Below are 15,540 nucleotides of genomic sequence, written 5' to 3' on the forward strand. Positions count from 1 at the left end.
GTTGTCTCAGAATTTCTAGGGCTCATGAGGAAAAGTTTCAATAGTTTGTGTTTTTTATCCATACTATATTCTGATTTATATTAAAAATGTGTTTTTCTAACGTATGAGGGTGAGGTGGGTAACTGAGAGCGAACAGATTAAAATTCAGGTGGGCAAAGTGTTAAGTTTTAAATCACAGGTAAACAAAGTGAAAAATAGTCAAATCACAGATGAGTATACTGTAATTTCTCCTTTAAAAAATGTATGAATAATGAATATTTTATTAAAATAACTTTTAGAATAAATAATCTAAGGTGTATCTTTGGAAAAGTGGTTAGGTCAAATAGAAAAAAAAAAAGTTTTATGTTAAAATATACAAAAAATTTTGCATGAACTAACGCGAACACTCATAAATATTTGTGATAGGAAGTGTTATAAAATATCATTGAACTCCTTGGCCCTTAAATTGTATTCACATAATAAGTAGCATTACTTCCAATCAATTTTATTGTAGGAAGTCATTATCCACAATAATAATAATAATAATAATAATAATAATAACAATAATATTATAAAGAGCAAGAACAACCTTTAAATTATTTTTAAAAAAATATGGTTAAAATTTCATTTTACCAAATAAGAATTTTTTATAATTATTCCTCTCAAAAAAAAAAAAAAATGCTATAATTAAGTTTAACACTTTAACTTTCAAATTCATCCTTCAAAGGTGCGAAATATTGGGTTCCCGCTTCCAGATTTTGAGAACATGAACATGTGGATGCGGAGTGAGCAGCAGCGGCCTCTGCGTCTTCCACTGCTCCAATTCCTCATCCAATCCGCTCGGGTCATCTCTTTTTCTTCATATTCAATATCTAATCACTTCTCTCCAAATTTATTATATTCAACTTTGTTCTGAATGCAATGCAATGCAAACAAAAGGACCTGAAAGTCGTACCGATTGTGAAATACGCCGCATTGTCGCTCTTCTTTGATCGATTCTACCCCTCCTTGTCCAGGTCCAACTCCAACTTTTTCACTGTTTTATTACATTACATTACATACATATTTCAGGAATTTGATTCAATTTTTTTTTCTCAAATTACACTCACTATGAATCTGCAATTTGTATCACAGCACTATTTATATATATATATATATATATATATTTGTGCCTCACTATCTATTCACTGTTTTATTGCCCTTATTATTTGTTTTAAGCTTTCAATCACTTCATTCCATTATGGTTGCATAAATAGTTGAGGAATTTGTTCAATTTTTCCTCAAATTACACTGCATATAAATCCTCATTTGTGATTTAATTATTCGATTTTCATGAACTGAAAACATTAATTGTATAGCAAGTTAACAACACAATTTATAGATTTGGTCTCAACATAATAATAATTCCATTTTTTTTTTATAAATTTTTTTTCTATTATTTCTAGTCTCAATAAGAATGAGAATAAACCTCGGACTTGGTTTGAACAATTTTTTTTTTTTTTTTTGTATTATTAAAATTTTATTTTTAGGAAGAATCGAATTTTCAAGCATTATTTGCATTCTCTCTATGTTACTGTTTTTTTTTTTTTCGCCCAATTTCTTTGTTCCTTTCCTATATGATGTAATGCTAAAATTGTAATGTTCTTGTAAAGGTTCACACAAGAAGGGGATGCCACTGCAAACTGGCTTTTGCAACCAATAAGAGAGAGCAACTTGCAGTTGTTTGCGCTTATTTCTATATGGGTTTCGAGCAAAGTGGGTTTTCATGTTTTAATTTGCTGCAGGCTCTCTTTTATTCTTTTGGGTTAAATTTTTGTTATTGCTTCTTACAACATTGATGTTTTTGTAGATACATGATTCCCGTCCATTGTCGGTGAAAAGTTTGAAGTCTTTGGGCGACAGGACTATCACGGAACAACATTTTACAACGCGTGATTTTGTAGAAGCAGTAAGCTACTTGTGTTCAACAATGGTTTTAGAAACTGCTTGCTTTTTATATTGTCGTGTTCACTGTGGTTGATGGGGATATTCTGTAGGAGGTGGTCTTATTGCAGGTTAATTTCATTGAACCATTGAGGTTTCTTAAACTATTATAGTTTGATGTACGTGATATAAAGATATAGATGACATTTTGAAGGTGTTGGATTTTGAGATTGGTACGGCAAACAATGCTTTTGTATTCCTTGAAGAGCTTTATTTTCAGTTCAAGTAAGCCCCTTTGTTTCAAACTCGTAATTTCTATAGTTACATAGTCATGGACATATATAGTTTGTTTGTCTTAATTATAACTGGTTTCATCTAGGTACATCTTTTATGTGTTTTTGAATTCAGGGAAGTGGCAAAATTGGGCGAGGTTTTGAACTTTGAAGCATGCATCGATATTATGGATCTTCTTTATGAAAGGGATGAGACATCGGTTCTTTATAGTTCTCCTCGTTCTCTTGCTGCATCAGTTTTGGCATGTTCTTTTTTTCCTTTTTAACTATTTATATTCCAATTCAAGTAATTATAATTTGGTGCACATGTATTCATTTTCTTTCTTTTGGGGATAAAATTTTCTTCTCTATTGCAGGTTGCTTCATATGTGATTACAGTCCCTAAACAGAGGCAGGAGTTTCCTGTTCTTCCCTGGGGTAAGATACTGCTTGTAAATATCATCAATTCATTTTCTTCATCTCAAACTTGGACCTAATTGGACAGTTAAACCGTAAACTACCTATCAGTCTAGGTTTCAAATTTTCAGTTCCATTTTTTTCATCCCACCATATTCGTATTTGTTTGTCAAGTAACCTTTTGTTTCTATTATTTTCTTTATATAATATATCCATATGGTAAAGAAAATTACATTCTTAATAATTTTCATCACACAGTCTATTTGGATTAGAACGTTGGAGTCTTGTAGTGTGTGAAATAGCCTGCTTTATTGGCTGAGGATGGTCTTGCTTTCAGAACATCTGTCTTACCTCCTGTTTACAGCCGAGAAGGGTTGTGGTAGCTTGAGGGCCAGCCTAAAATTTAGTAAATTTATTATGAATGGACCTATGATAGATATACTTTGGGGCGTCCTTTCTTAACAGCATGCTGTATCAGGCCCCAAATGCAATGAAAAGAAGACAAGGGTGGGTTAGGGCATTCCATATATGGGAGCTTAGGTGTAGTGAAGTTTGGACACAAGTTCCTGCATTTGATAGACATATGAGGGTAAAGACGTTAGTCCAAGAGAATAGAATTCGTATAGGCACTTGGAATATAGGGTCTTTAACATGGAAACTAATGTAAATAATAAATACAATGATCAAAAAGTGAATAATCATAGGACTTAGGAGACAAAGTGGGCAGGTGAAAAATCTAGAAAATTAAATATACAAGATATAAATTATGGTATACAGGAAAAGGTAAAATTAGAAATAGAGTTAGGTATAATCATAAATAATCTAGAGAAATCATTAATTTTCGGAGGATCACAACTTAATGCTGACTTTGGAATCCATAGAACTCTGATTATTGAAGATTTGGAACTTCAACCTATGATTGTTCAACTTGCTGATTTCATAGTTCACAGAGTTCCGTTAATTGATGCTAATTCAACCTGTTGATTAATTCAGTTTAGGAATTCAGATCTGGAATTTCACAAGCATGTTGAACAAAATAGATATAGCATATGGCTTTGGACTTAATTTGAAAGCTTGTAGGTAATGCTTCCCTCTTGCTAAATTGATGCCATAAAATATGAGTAGAAGAGACTTAGAGGGTTCTGCATGGGATTGACTCATACAATATTTATTGCCATATAGGATCAAGGCCACTGTAATCTTTTAGCCTTATTACCAATCACTAGGTAAAGTGTTCAATATTTGTCAAGTCAAGAAATTTCTATCTCCAGGTGATGTGCTAACGAGGTGCTTAGCTGACAGGACCACAATTCTGTGCATTGGCTAGTTTCTGTTTGTTTTTGAAGGGAATTTTGTCTTGAATTATTTAATTATTTCTTCTGCTTGTTCACTGAAAATCACATTTCATTTGCTTTGCTCGTAGTGGATTATATATTGCTTTCTTCCGCTATTAGGAACATATTGTATGGGGGGATAAGGATTTGCTTTAAGAGTAAACCATAGCCGGTTAGAAAGGGATTTCAATGATTTGTTTGGACTTTAATCTTACTTCTTTATTCTAAATATCTTGTAGCCTATAAATACTTATAAAGAAACAGATTATAGATTTTAAACATTATTTGACTTTGAAAATCTTAAGAAAAAGAGGCAAACGGCTCATGCAAGTATTTGTATTAGTATTGTAAGCATAGTGTCTTTCAATAATGAGAATGCTATGCACTCAAAATAACAAAAACACACACATAGAGAGGATGTGATACATGAAGCTTGTTACAGAACTATCTATTTAAGGCTGTTATCTCAATTCTTTCTCTATTTAAAACATTAATTTATAAAGAGATAGATTGATGCCACTGCATCATCAAGCATAACTAAACCTCTGACAAGAAGGTTTGTTAAACTATAAAAATTGATGCCACTGCATCATCAAGCATAACTTAAAACTATTAAAATTATGAAATGTATTTGATAAAATATCATATTGTATAGTATATGCATCAAGACTGCTAGTATGATTATGACACTATATGAGTGCCCCTTACTCCTTTTATTTCTATTTCTGTCTTTATTTTGCTAAGAAAAGTGTAAACCCTTTTTAGTCATCATCTACTAGGCATACCTTGCATGTGTGTGCACAAGCTGTTATCTGAAAACTCCAATATGGTTGTATCCTCACCTTATAGCTGACCAAACCACATCAACAATCCATCTGTGTTCAAATAACATTTACCCTGTAATTTTAAGTTTGTGGATTATGTCTAAAAACACTCATGGTGACATGGGCATGGTAGTGAGGGGCAATTGTGAAAGCTCTGACAGTTTTGATTTTGATGGTGTGGCAGTTTATGTTATGTCGATGCTAAACTTCACAGTGCTTCAATTGCCATGTTACCTTTAGATAGCAACTCATCCACTTAGGTCATACTTTCAAATTGGTAATCACTTCACATTCATAGTGAGTGCCACGCTTTAAGAGTGGCATTGTAATCCCTTGGTATATCAATAAGTTTAAAAAGTGTAATGACACAAATTTCATAATTTTTTTGACATACATATTGAAGATTTGAAGTGGGCATGCCATTATTGGAGCATAATAAAGTTTTGGATACATAATAATAATAATAATAATTAAAAAAAGAAAAGAAAAGAATTAGCATTACTCTTTGGTATAAATGGCATATTTAAGGCCAGACTTCTTTTTCTTTTAGTTGTTATAGGTAGTACTTGAATTCTCTCCATTCCCTGACCATTACCCTGGGACCTGGGCTTGACATTTTGTTGATCCTATAAACTGGGAACCCTCAAATTCATGAGGCCCATTTGATTATTATTGGGCCATATAAACACCTAGTGAAAGAGCCCAATTTTGTTAGCTTATGAGATATGAGTAATGATGGTTGACGTGGGGGTACTCATTGTATTTGAAAGGGTTTCCGAACCTTGAAGGTGGTGGCTAGTGAGTGATAGACAGCTTTTCTTGATGCACTGTTGATTCATTCATTAACCGGTCATCTTTGTCATTCCATAGTCATCAACGTTGACTCATAACCACATTGCTGTATTTCATCATCAATCTTGTGGTCCACCAAAATGTAAAGCCATTGTCCTGGTCCGTTGTACATTACTTACATGAACTACATAGAATCACTGCTGACAACACATATATATGATCCTGGATTTCTCCTTTGGACGGCATAGTATTTTCTCTCTCATATGTCGCTGTTTGGGATTTATGTCGGTGGATTTTGAGCTGTGACCACAAATTCCCAAAAAATAATTATACCTCGGTAACTTTGCCACAATTTTGAAGTAGCATATTGTAATTAATGAAAAAAAATTATTGAGTTTATGTGAAAATTACAAACAATAAATTATAATTTATCATATAAAATAGTTGCGAAAAAAGGTTTCACAAAGGACGTGGTACTAGAATTACACGAAATCCCCCAGTGGGTCCACCCATATTCTTTACTTGGATGTTAGCCGTGATTTTAGTCGTAAAGTACAAAAAGGCAATGGAAGGCCTGTTAGTTTATAGAGAATGCTAGAGTAAATTTAGATCACAGCGTCGATGAAATTTTTTGTTTGGTATAGTCAATATTCTTTTGAAGTACAAATTTGTCTTCTATCAAATTTGTCTATGAGGATAGTAGCTGTAATCTGTCCTGTTGTGCTATTTCTACCTGATTGGCGAGTAAATGATACCCCCTCCGACTAGGGAGAGAAGAAGAGTCTTTTGCTGAAGTGATAAAAGCAAAAAGGGGAAATTTGTTACACATTTGCCTGGATTCATAGCCAAAATAAACTGAACTTGTGACTTTTAAGTCATGAGTTTAGTTCATTTTGGGCGTAATAAATACTACCCAAAATTGCATCCTTTTTGTTTCTTTGTAAATGTTTTCAATTGAAAATATTTTTAGTCAACGTTTTTAGGTTTTTGGTATGATCTAAAATTTTCCAACCACAAACCACCAAATCGATCCAAAACTGATACCTCCTAACCACTGTTGGCGCCTCTCAGCTACTATCAAGCCTCCTTGCCATCATTTTCCATTGTGAAATGCCAGTCACCATCTGATCCAAAGAACAATAAGAGGTTTTGACGATTTGCTACGCGTTTGTTTCAATTTGCTTGCCATTGCACCGATTTTCCTAACACTAAGCTAGTCGGAGAAGGAAAGAAGGGAGGAGTGGTGGTCTTGGAGAGAGAACAAAGAAGGAAGGGGGGTGTGACTGTGTTTTGTATAATGTTTTACCGAATATTTTTTAAATCAAACATTTTACAAATTTTTATTAAAAAAAAAAAAAATTCGTTCAATGGAAAATATTTTCAAATTTGACCAAATTTACAATGAAACACATCTGAAAATGTGGAATATGTTTTCCAAAATATATTTGCAACGAACCAAGTAAAGATTAAATGCATGAGTGAAAGAGTCACATTGGATAGAAGTATATCAAAAATTGTTATTTCCAATGTTATTTTTTAAATAAATTATCAGGGCAGCACAAAACATAGGTTTTCTAGGTTATATTGATTGATAAAACAATTAAATTCAAACTAAAGAACTTAAATGACAATAGTTAAAAGAAGATTACGTAAATTTTATCCTTTCAACTAAGTTTTCCCTTTGGTGAATCAATTTCAGTATGTACAAATTTTTCTCTGGCCAGTGGGGCAGTCATCAAACACAATGTCTAATGTCAAGATTTTCATCGATCAGTAATTCACACTGGGTATCCTTCTGGATTAAAGGAGTCAGCAAAGATATTTGACCCAGCGACCACCATATCAAATTCGATTTGATATGTGGGTAAGGACTTTGGCATTCTCTGTTCACATACAGTCATACCTCTTCACCCCTAGGTCTAGGTGTACAAGGGTTGTTGAGAACCAGCCTGTGCTAGAGATATAATAGCCTTCCTAAACATACAAATGAAAAGCACACGTGTGAATGCGACGAGTAAAGGCATAATAAATATATGAAAACCAGTCTGTACTAGAGAATATAGCCTTCCCATAATAACTCTTTGATGACAGTGTAGTTGGTTTAGTCTCTCCCTGCATGCGCATATCTTAGGAGTTGGCTTTGCTTTTGGGTTTGTTTTTGTTTTTGTTTTTGTTTTTGTTTTCTTGCTGCAGATTCTCTCTCTCTCTCTCTCTCTCTCTCTCTCTCTAAAGGATCTTTTTGTGAGTAAAGTGGGGTGGGAGTAGTAGGGGTATTGGTGTTCTTACAACCTGTCTCTGCTCTACTCTACTCAATGTTGCATGTATTGGAATTTATCCAAAGACGCAACTTATGATGACGATGAAGATCATTAAAAATCTTGGGGAGAAAGTTCGTACACAAAAAATTTAACGTGTAAATAGTTAGTGATAAATAAAAATAGAGTTGTGTTAATAGGTACTGTAATGTGTTTTACTTTTGTACTTTTTTTTCAGCTTTATTGTAGATATTTTTGCAGTTTTTAGATTGTGAGATCAGTATTATAGAGAGAGAAAAATATTAAAATAAGTTGTGGGGTTAGTTTTATGTCTTTTTTTTTTTCTTTTTGTTTAATTTTTTTATCAATTAGGACTCACATGAGTGCAACATTAACAAACACCTTAACATTTGCTATAAAATTATAATAGAAGTTTATGAACTTTTTTTTTTTTTTTTGTCATAGAAGTTTATGAACTTAACTATTATAAAAATTGAAATGTTAATAAGCACGACCGATACTTGTTAAGGTGCAAAAAAAACAAAAAAAAAAAAAATTTGTCAGAAAAAGTCATAAAAGACACCAAACTATACTTATAAAACTATAAATAAATAAAAAATTGTCAAAAAATTTCAAAAAAATTGTTATTAACGGCACCTACCTTATAAAAAATATTGCCTTGTGTGTAAATAACATTGTCAGGGCCCATTTGAACAAACATTTTACCATTTTTAGTTATATCCAGCTAGCTTGCTTGCTTTCAAGGAAGCTGATGCTTTCCTGGCCCTGCCACCTACTCTACTAGTACCTGGGTCCTTCTTGTACTTTTTAATAATATGACCATTTTCTCTTTCCACTACTGCGGTACTACCTGCCAAGTATAATCAGTCCTTGCCCTGCCTGCATTTACTGTGTTGAATTATTGTTTCGTTTACTTCTGTCATTTATATCATTCCAGTCCTCTCCTAAATTGGGATATTTTCTTCTGCTCTCAATTGGACCATAAGTTTTGAACTACCATAAACAAATATAAACTTTAATATTATGGTCAATCATGAGTTAAAATCATGGCCAGAACCTGGGTAATCTGATGTTTAGTTAGCCAAAAACTATTTCTTTATAATTAGGAAAACATTTAGAGTTAGGAGATTTCAAGCTAACCCAGGTGTTGTCTAATACAAGCTTAATACTCATCTAAGTTTTCTTAAGCTCAAACATAATCTATTAGAACTTGTGTTGATAATTCTAGGTAGGTGTGAACTTGCTGAGAGAAGGCATTGATCCTCCTTGTAAGGTTTCAGTTGTCAAAAACCCAAAATTTTGTGGAAAATTGTTTTCACATTTGCACCATGTTAAGTGGGTAAAATTGTTAATCTTCTTTAATGATATAGTAATAGCTAAAAAAATTGTTTCATTAATTATATTATGGCATTTTCATTTTATCAAGCAGAAAAATCTCTCATGTGCTAGGTGCATAAGACCGCTCTCTCACTGACAGGTGGACTAACACATGAGATACTATCTCCTATTAAGTATATCAATTTGTGAGATGAAGCTAAGCACTAATTGAGGAAAATTTTGTTGTTGCAGTAAAGTTTGTAACCTCGTGCAAAGAAGAGGATATCATAGAGATCGTCACAGACCTTCTGAAGCATGTGTTTGAGTCTTATTGATTGTTACAGGGTATTTGATTTTTAACCAGGAAGCACTAATGACTAATGCATGTAAAGTAGGCAAATGTTATTTTCACCCTCAAAAGTATTGCTTTAGCACTGACACGTGTCATCCCACCAGGGGGTGCTGGTGCCGAAGCAAACATTTTTGGGTATTGAAGTAGCATCCCATGGAAGGCTCCTTTTTTATCCTTTTTTGCTAATCACCTCATTAAAAGCTACTTAAATTTACGTTATAGTGAGGTCTTTTATCTGTAAAAAGTGATTGTAATAAAGATGAGCCCAGAAAATTGTGAAAAGAGATGGTTGGGTGGGGTTTCATCAATCCAAATCCAGAAATTACTTTTGGACAGTTCATGAAGTGTGGGCTCTACCACACGGCCAATTGAGTTCATGGACAAAAACTCTTAACTTTTCATGTCCCTTTAGAGGTAAGTCTTAAGAGAGAGGGAGAGAGTGCCAAAACTTTGTACTGCCTAGCATGGGCATGTGCACCATATGTGAATTCTATTCTTATTTCCAGTTTTTTTTTTTTTTTTTTAGAAATTATATAAAAACACCTAGAGATTATACTCATATATTTTTTTGCTGAATAAGATTATACTTTCATATTGGGTTCTAGATTATTATTATTATTTTGTCAATTACGGTTTTAAAAGATTATTATTTTGTCAATTGCGGTTTTAAATTTATGAAATTGTTTCAAATTTAAACCTCTGTTCATTTCCATTATTCATTTATGTTATGCTGAACAATAATGGAGCAAAGAAATACAAGAAACCAATGATGAAACTTTGCATTTCACCTAGGGTATGCATATTCATAATCCAATTTAATGGCTGAAATATTCTCCAAAAAAAAAAAAAATTTAATGGCGGAAACGTAAAGTTTTATCAACAGTTTCCATTTTCTTTCTTTTTTTGTTATTTTCCAGAATAACGGAAATAAATAATAATGATGGACATAGATTTTAAATTGAAACAGTTTCAAAAGTTTGAGAATTTAATTGATAAAATTAAAAATCTTGGACCTTAATCTCAAATAGGGTATAAATTTTGTACTTTTTTTAGGGGTAAAAGCTATGTATATCTTCTCCTCTTAATGGATTTTTTTTTTTTTTTAATATCCTTTCGAAAAGTTGAATCTTTTGACATTGTGCGCTTCAGATATCTTTTTTATTTATTTTTTCATCTTCAATAATGTTCCTCCAATATTTGGCATTATAATACAATTAAATAATGTAAAAATGCATGATTCTCACTCAAAGTGTTTTTATATTAAAATTTAAATTTAAATTTCAAGTAAAATCTTAGATTTTCTAATCATTTAATTTGTCCCTTAGGGAATCATTATTAATGAAAAGTCAAACATATTGTACTTTAAGACAATATGTTATGTGTATCGATTTAGAATTGTTTATCATTTTGTAAGCTTTTGTGCGCTAAAGATAGCACTTGTGATGCATGAAAAATGTTCTTGCGTGTCCAAATAGGTTTTAAGTGTTTCATCTTGTTTTTGTGGCGAACATTTCTATTATTTTTATTTTGTAATTTCAAAATAAGAATTACTTTTCTTGGAATAAAATTTTTTTACAAAAATTTACATATGAAATCATATGGAAGCTCTTTTATCAAGTGTAGTATCTAGCACGTCCAATCTTTATTTGGCTGAAATTATTTAGCATGTTTGGTGTACTATACTTTCCTTTCACGTCTAAATAGATGTCACATATAAATCCCACATATGGGATTCATATTCATATGAGATAGAGATATAATACATTTCTATCAAAAGAAAAGAAAAATGTAATAGATCATGTGTACAATATAAGTTTTCCACTTGTGGCCAAAAAAAAAAGGTATGTCATCACATCATTTTATAAGAAAATTTTATGTTTCTGTGTATAGTATGGGATGCTCTTAGAATATTTGTTCTAGATATGTGAAGTCTATACAACCGAAAGTAAGACAACTGTTATTTTATGTTTTGGTTCAAATACTCAAATGGAATCCAGCACCTCTTATGACCCAGACGATGGATCTGGTGGAAGGTTCAAATTCTAAGTACAGCAAAAAAATTATCTGGAGAAAAATAAATAACTATAAATGGACTTATGTTTTCCAATCATTGCATGGATAACTTATATTTATGGTTATTAAATCCAAAAAGTCAAAGGTGAAATGAATTTGATTTTGATATTTTATGTTCAAAATCAAAGGTGACATGGATAACTTAGCTTCAGTAATACAATCCCTTTTACTAAAAAAAAAAGATATTTTATGTTCATTATGATGTGCTTCAACTCCATACATTCTCCATCTTGAGAGAGAGAGAGAGAGATTGGTTAAATGGCCTTGCTAACTTTCCTACTGTAATTAAGATTGTTTCATGGTGCAGGATTAATCATGATTCTCCACAGTATAAATAAAAGTTTAACTAAAAATAAGAAGCTTGAGTAACTAAAGACTTAACTTGAGGGTGAAAATGTTTGTTTAGAGATTCTTAATACCCACTATTATTATGAAATAAAACTCGATTAGTTCTTTAAGAGAGAGTCCATGACATTGCTCTCAAAGCATCTAAGACCACAGTTCTTTGATTGTGTCGGCTAATAATTGTAAATAACCACCCAGCCTCCAGCCACTTGGTGCAAATTTGTACTTCTTGTCTCCCCTACCAAACAAACCATATTCATTTTTCTTAATGGTAAGTAGGTACCACTGAATTTGTCAATTTTTTTTTTTTTGCGGACAAGGTACTAGTAATTGAGCTTTGTTAACTTTTAGCCTTTGGATTTTTACCCCTCTCTCTCTCTCTGTCTCTCTCTCTCTCATGTTTTAAACTCCCAGTTCAGTAATTTGGTTGCTCTTTTCTTTTGTCTTTGTCCCAAGTACTGGTAAGCAGGAAAGTGCTGAGGAAAATTTCAAAACTTCTTGAGGGATATGATTTATGAGTAAGATTTCAATCATTCAATGAACTCACTAGTCACTATAATGGCTTATATTCTTTTGTTTCTTTTAGAAGGTGCGGTGGGGACGAGAGGGGGGTTATTGGTTTGGGAGAGGCACCATGCTTCTACTTTTTTACTACATTTTTGTACCAGAAATGCTTCTTCTGCATTTCATGTTTTTATGACCTCACTTTTGAGACAAAAATCGCCCTTTGGTTTGGTTCGAGAACTCCAACATCTCATGTGACACCACACAATTGTTACAGTAGCTGGGAATAGGAAAAACCCATTGAGATTTTAAAAGTGATATGGTCACATGGAATATTCATGACTTGCTTGAGAAGAATATGTGGGTAAATTATATTTTAAACCCTATAATTTAGAGTTGCAACAAATTAAACCCTACATATATTTTCAAAAGCTATAAATTGAACCTTTAAATTTTGAAAATTTTGAAGAATAACAAATTAAGGGTTCGTTTGAATACAGTTTATTTTGCTAAAAATTGAAAAATGAAAATTGAAAATACTATAGCAAAATAATTTTTAAATGTGTGAATAGTACTGTGGGACCTATTTTTAATATTTTTTTTGAATAAAATGGTTGTGGATCCAGTGAACAGTGCGTAAACAGTACATGAACAGTGTTCAATAGTGCACTTTGTTGGGTAAAAGTTGAAAAACCTGCCAAAAAAAAAAAAAAAGGGCAAAACTCCAAATTTTGAAATGCAAAATGCCAGATCCAAACACATACTAAATCTCACGCAATTAAGTGGAATTACATTGTATTTGGAATTCAACATTGGATTGAGGGTTTGATTTGTTACTTTTTCAAACCTAGGGCTTAATTTGTTATTTTTGAAACTATATAATTTAATTTGATACTTTTTAAAATTTTAGGATTTAATTTGTTATTTTTGGAACTATATGGTTTAATTTGTTATTATCCTAAATATAGGGTTTAAAATGTAGTTTTCTCAAAATTGTTTCAAACAATTGATGAAAAATGACGCACTAGGAAATTTGCTTGCTCCCATGACATTTTAATTCGTAATCTCCAACCACGTTTAGTCAAGTCAAAAAAAAAAAAAAAAAAGTAGGTTCAAGTAAAGTTTCTAATAATTGAATAAGAAATCTAGGTTTAATCCGCCTATACTAAAAATTGATTAGTATTTAAGTATAATGATAAACATATTGTTCAATACCTTGAGCATGTTTTCTGACAAATGGGTAGTACTATTGTCATTCCTAAGAATATGAGAAACCTCAAACCTATGAAAAGTATGAGAAAGAGAAATAATTTCATACACAACAGAAGCTATCAATGATAGAGAAGTTTTCCTTGCAATAGCATTAAATAGCACAAGCGAATCACCCCTAAGGATAATCTCATGATTCTCGATATCCCTTGCAACTAAGAAACCCATTTCAAAATGGCCCTAAAGGCAAATTCAACTTCTTACTGAGAGCACCAACCACCAAACCCTTATCATGTTTTATCACAACACCCACACCACACATGTTGAAAAAAAAAATAGCACCATCCACATTAACTTTGAACAAAGGGGCAGAAGGTTGAATCCATGCATGAGAACTAGTTTCATTTTCTAGAGGAAGCTTCACATTTGCAGACTGAAACTCGCTGAGGTGCTGCCTAACCCACTGCACAAGCAAAAGACCCGATAAAAACTTCTTATCATTTCTTTTCTCATTCCTTCTTGTCCACATATCACAAGCAGTAGAAATAGCGAAAAAGAGAGTATCATCAGTAGATTGTTGGCTATCCCAAAGGAATCAAAGTAAGTCCATAAAGTTCTGAAAATGCACCCTTTGCTGAGCCTGAAAAACAGAGGTTAACTCCCACACTTTTGCAGCAAAAGAACAGGTCCAAAACAAGTGACCCGAGGACTCCTCCTCCACACCACATAGCTCACACACACTATCCGCCAAAATACCTCTCTTTTTAAGATTAGAAAGACAAGGTCGGATATTTTTACAGGCCCTCCAAGCAAAATGCTTAACCTTACTAGGAATTTGTAAGCTCCAAACTTTCCTCCAAAACTTTTGAAGCACCCCATCATTAGAGCTACAGAAAACTTGTATGCACTCCTAACAGAAAAGTTGTCATTTGGTGAAGCATTCCATATCTTTGAATCCTCCAGAAGAGTTGAACTAATAGGAATACCCAAAATGGTTTTAGCATCATGTGGAAGAAACATAGTCTTCACTACCTTGGATTTCCACTTCCCCCACATTCACTGCTAATCAAATCACATACCCGGGAGAGGTTCATGGGAGAAGTGACTTTAAAAGTCGATGGAGTGGGAAGCTATTTATTAAACCAAATCTTAATCTTTTGACCATTCCTCACTGTCCAACTCAAACCCCTTCTAACAGCATGTTGAGCAGACATAATACTCCTCCACAGATAAGAAGATCTCCTCCCCAAAGTAGCATCCATAAAATCACACTTCGAAAAATATTTAACTTTGAGAACACATTAGGCTAAAGAATTAGGTTCTGGCTGAAGTTTCCACCATTGTTGAGTTAACAATGCTAGATTGAACTCCTTAAGAAGCTTAAAACCCAAAACACCTTGACTTTTAGGAATGCATAATTTCTCCCAATTGATCCACGCCATCTTCCTTTCCTTACCCTTCGGACCTCAACTGAAATTCCTCACTATACTAGTTAACTAATCACATAGAAAGTCTAGGGTCTTGAAGCAACTCATTATGTATGTCGGAACAGCTTGAGCTATAAGTTTAATTTAAATTTCCTTTCCAGCTTTTGCTAGAAGCTTCTCTTTCCACCCAACCATTTTATTTACCAACTTTTCTTTCAAATCCAAGAAATGATTTCTTTTAGATCTACCCATCAACGAAGGAAGACCAAGATACTTTTCATGTTGTTGGATAACTTGTGCATCAAATCTAGATTTGAACTCCTCTTGGATATCATTTGGGGTATTTTTGCCGAAAAAGAAGGATGATTTTGCTCTATTTAATTGTTGGCCCGAAGCTTTCTCATACACACCAATTATTCTTTGTAAAGAATCGCATTCCTTCAAAGATGTTTTGCAAAATATTAAGCTATCATCTGCAAAAAAGAAAAAAAAAAGT

General features: G+C 32.8%; 1 protein-coding gene across 1 annotated transcript; it reads left to right on the forward strand.

Moving 5' to 3' along the window:
- Nucleotides 1-900: 900 nt before the first annotated feature.
- Nucleotides 901-10,004, forward strand: LOC112004029 (cyclin-J18). Its single transcript, XM_065761056.1, has 8 exons — nt 901-995; nt 1,632-1,734; nt 1,829-1,927; nt 2,016-2,033; nt 2,117-2,187; nt 2,311-2,437; nt 2,552-2,612; nt 9,387-10,004. The coding sequence occupies exons 1-8, from the start codon at nt 901-903 to the stop codon at nt 9,467-9,469; spliced, it is 657 nt and encodes a 218-aa protein (XP_065617128.1). The 3' UTR covers nt 9,470-10,004.
- Nucleotides 10,005-15,540: the final 5,536 nt, after the last annotated feature.

This window comes from Quercus suber, unplaced genomic scaffold (genome assembly GCF_002906115.3).
Source record: "Quercus suber isolate HL8 unplaced genomic scaffold, Cork oak 2.0 scaffold_394, whole genome shotgun sequence".
NCBI lineage: Eukaryota > Viridiplantae > Streptophyta > Magnoliopsida > Fagales > Fagaceae > Quercus > Quercus suber.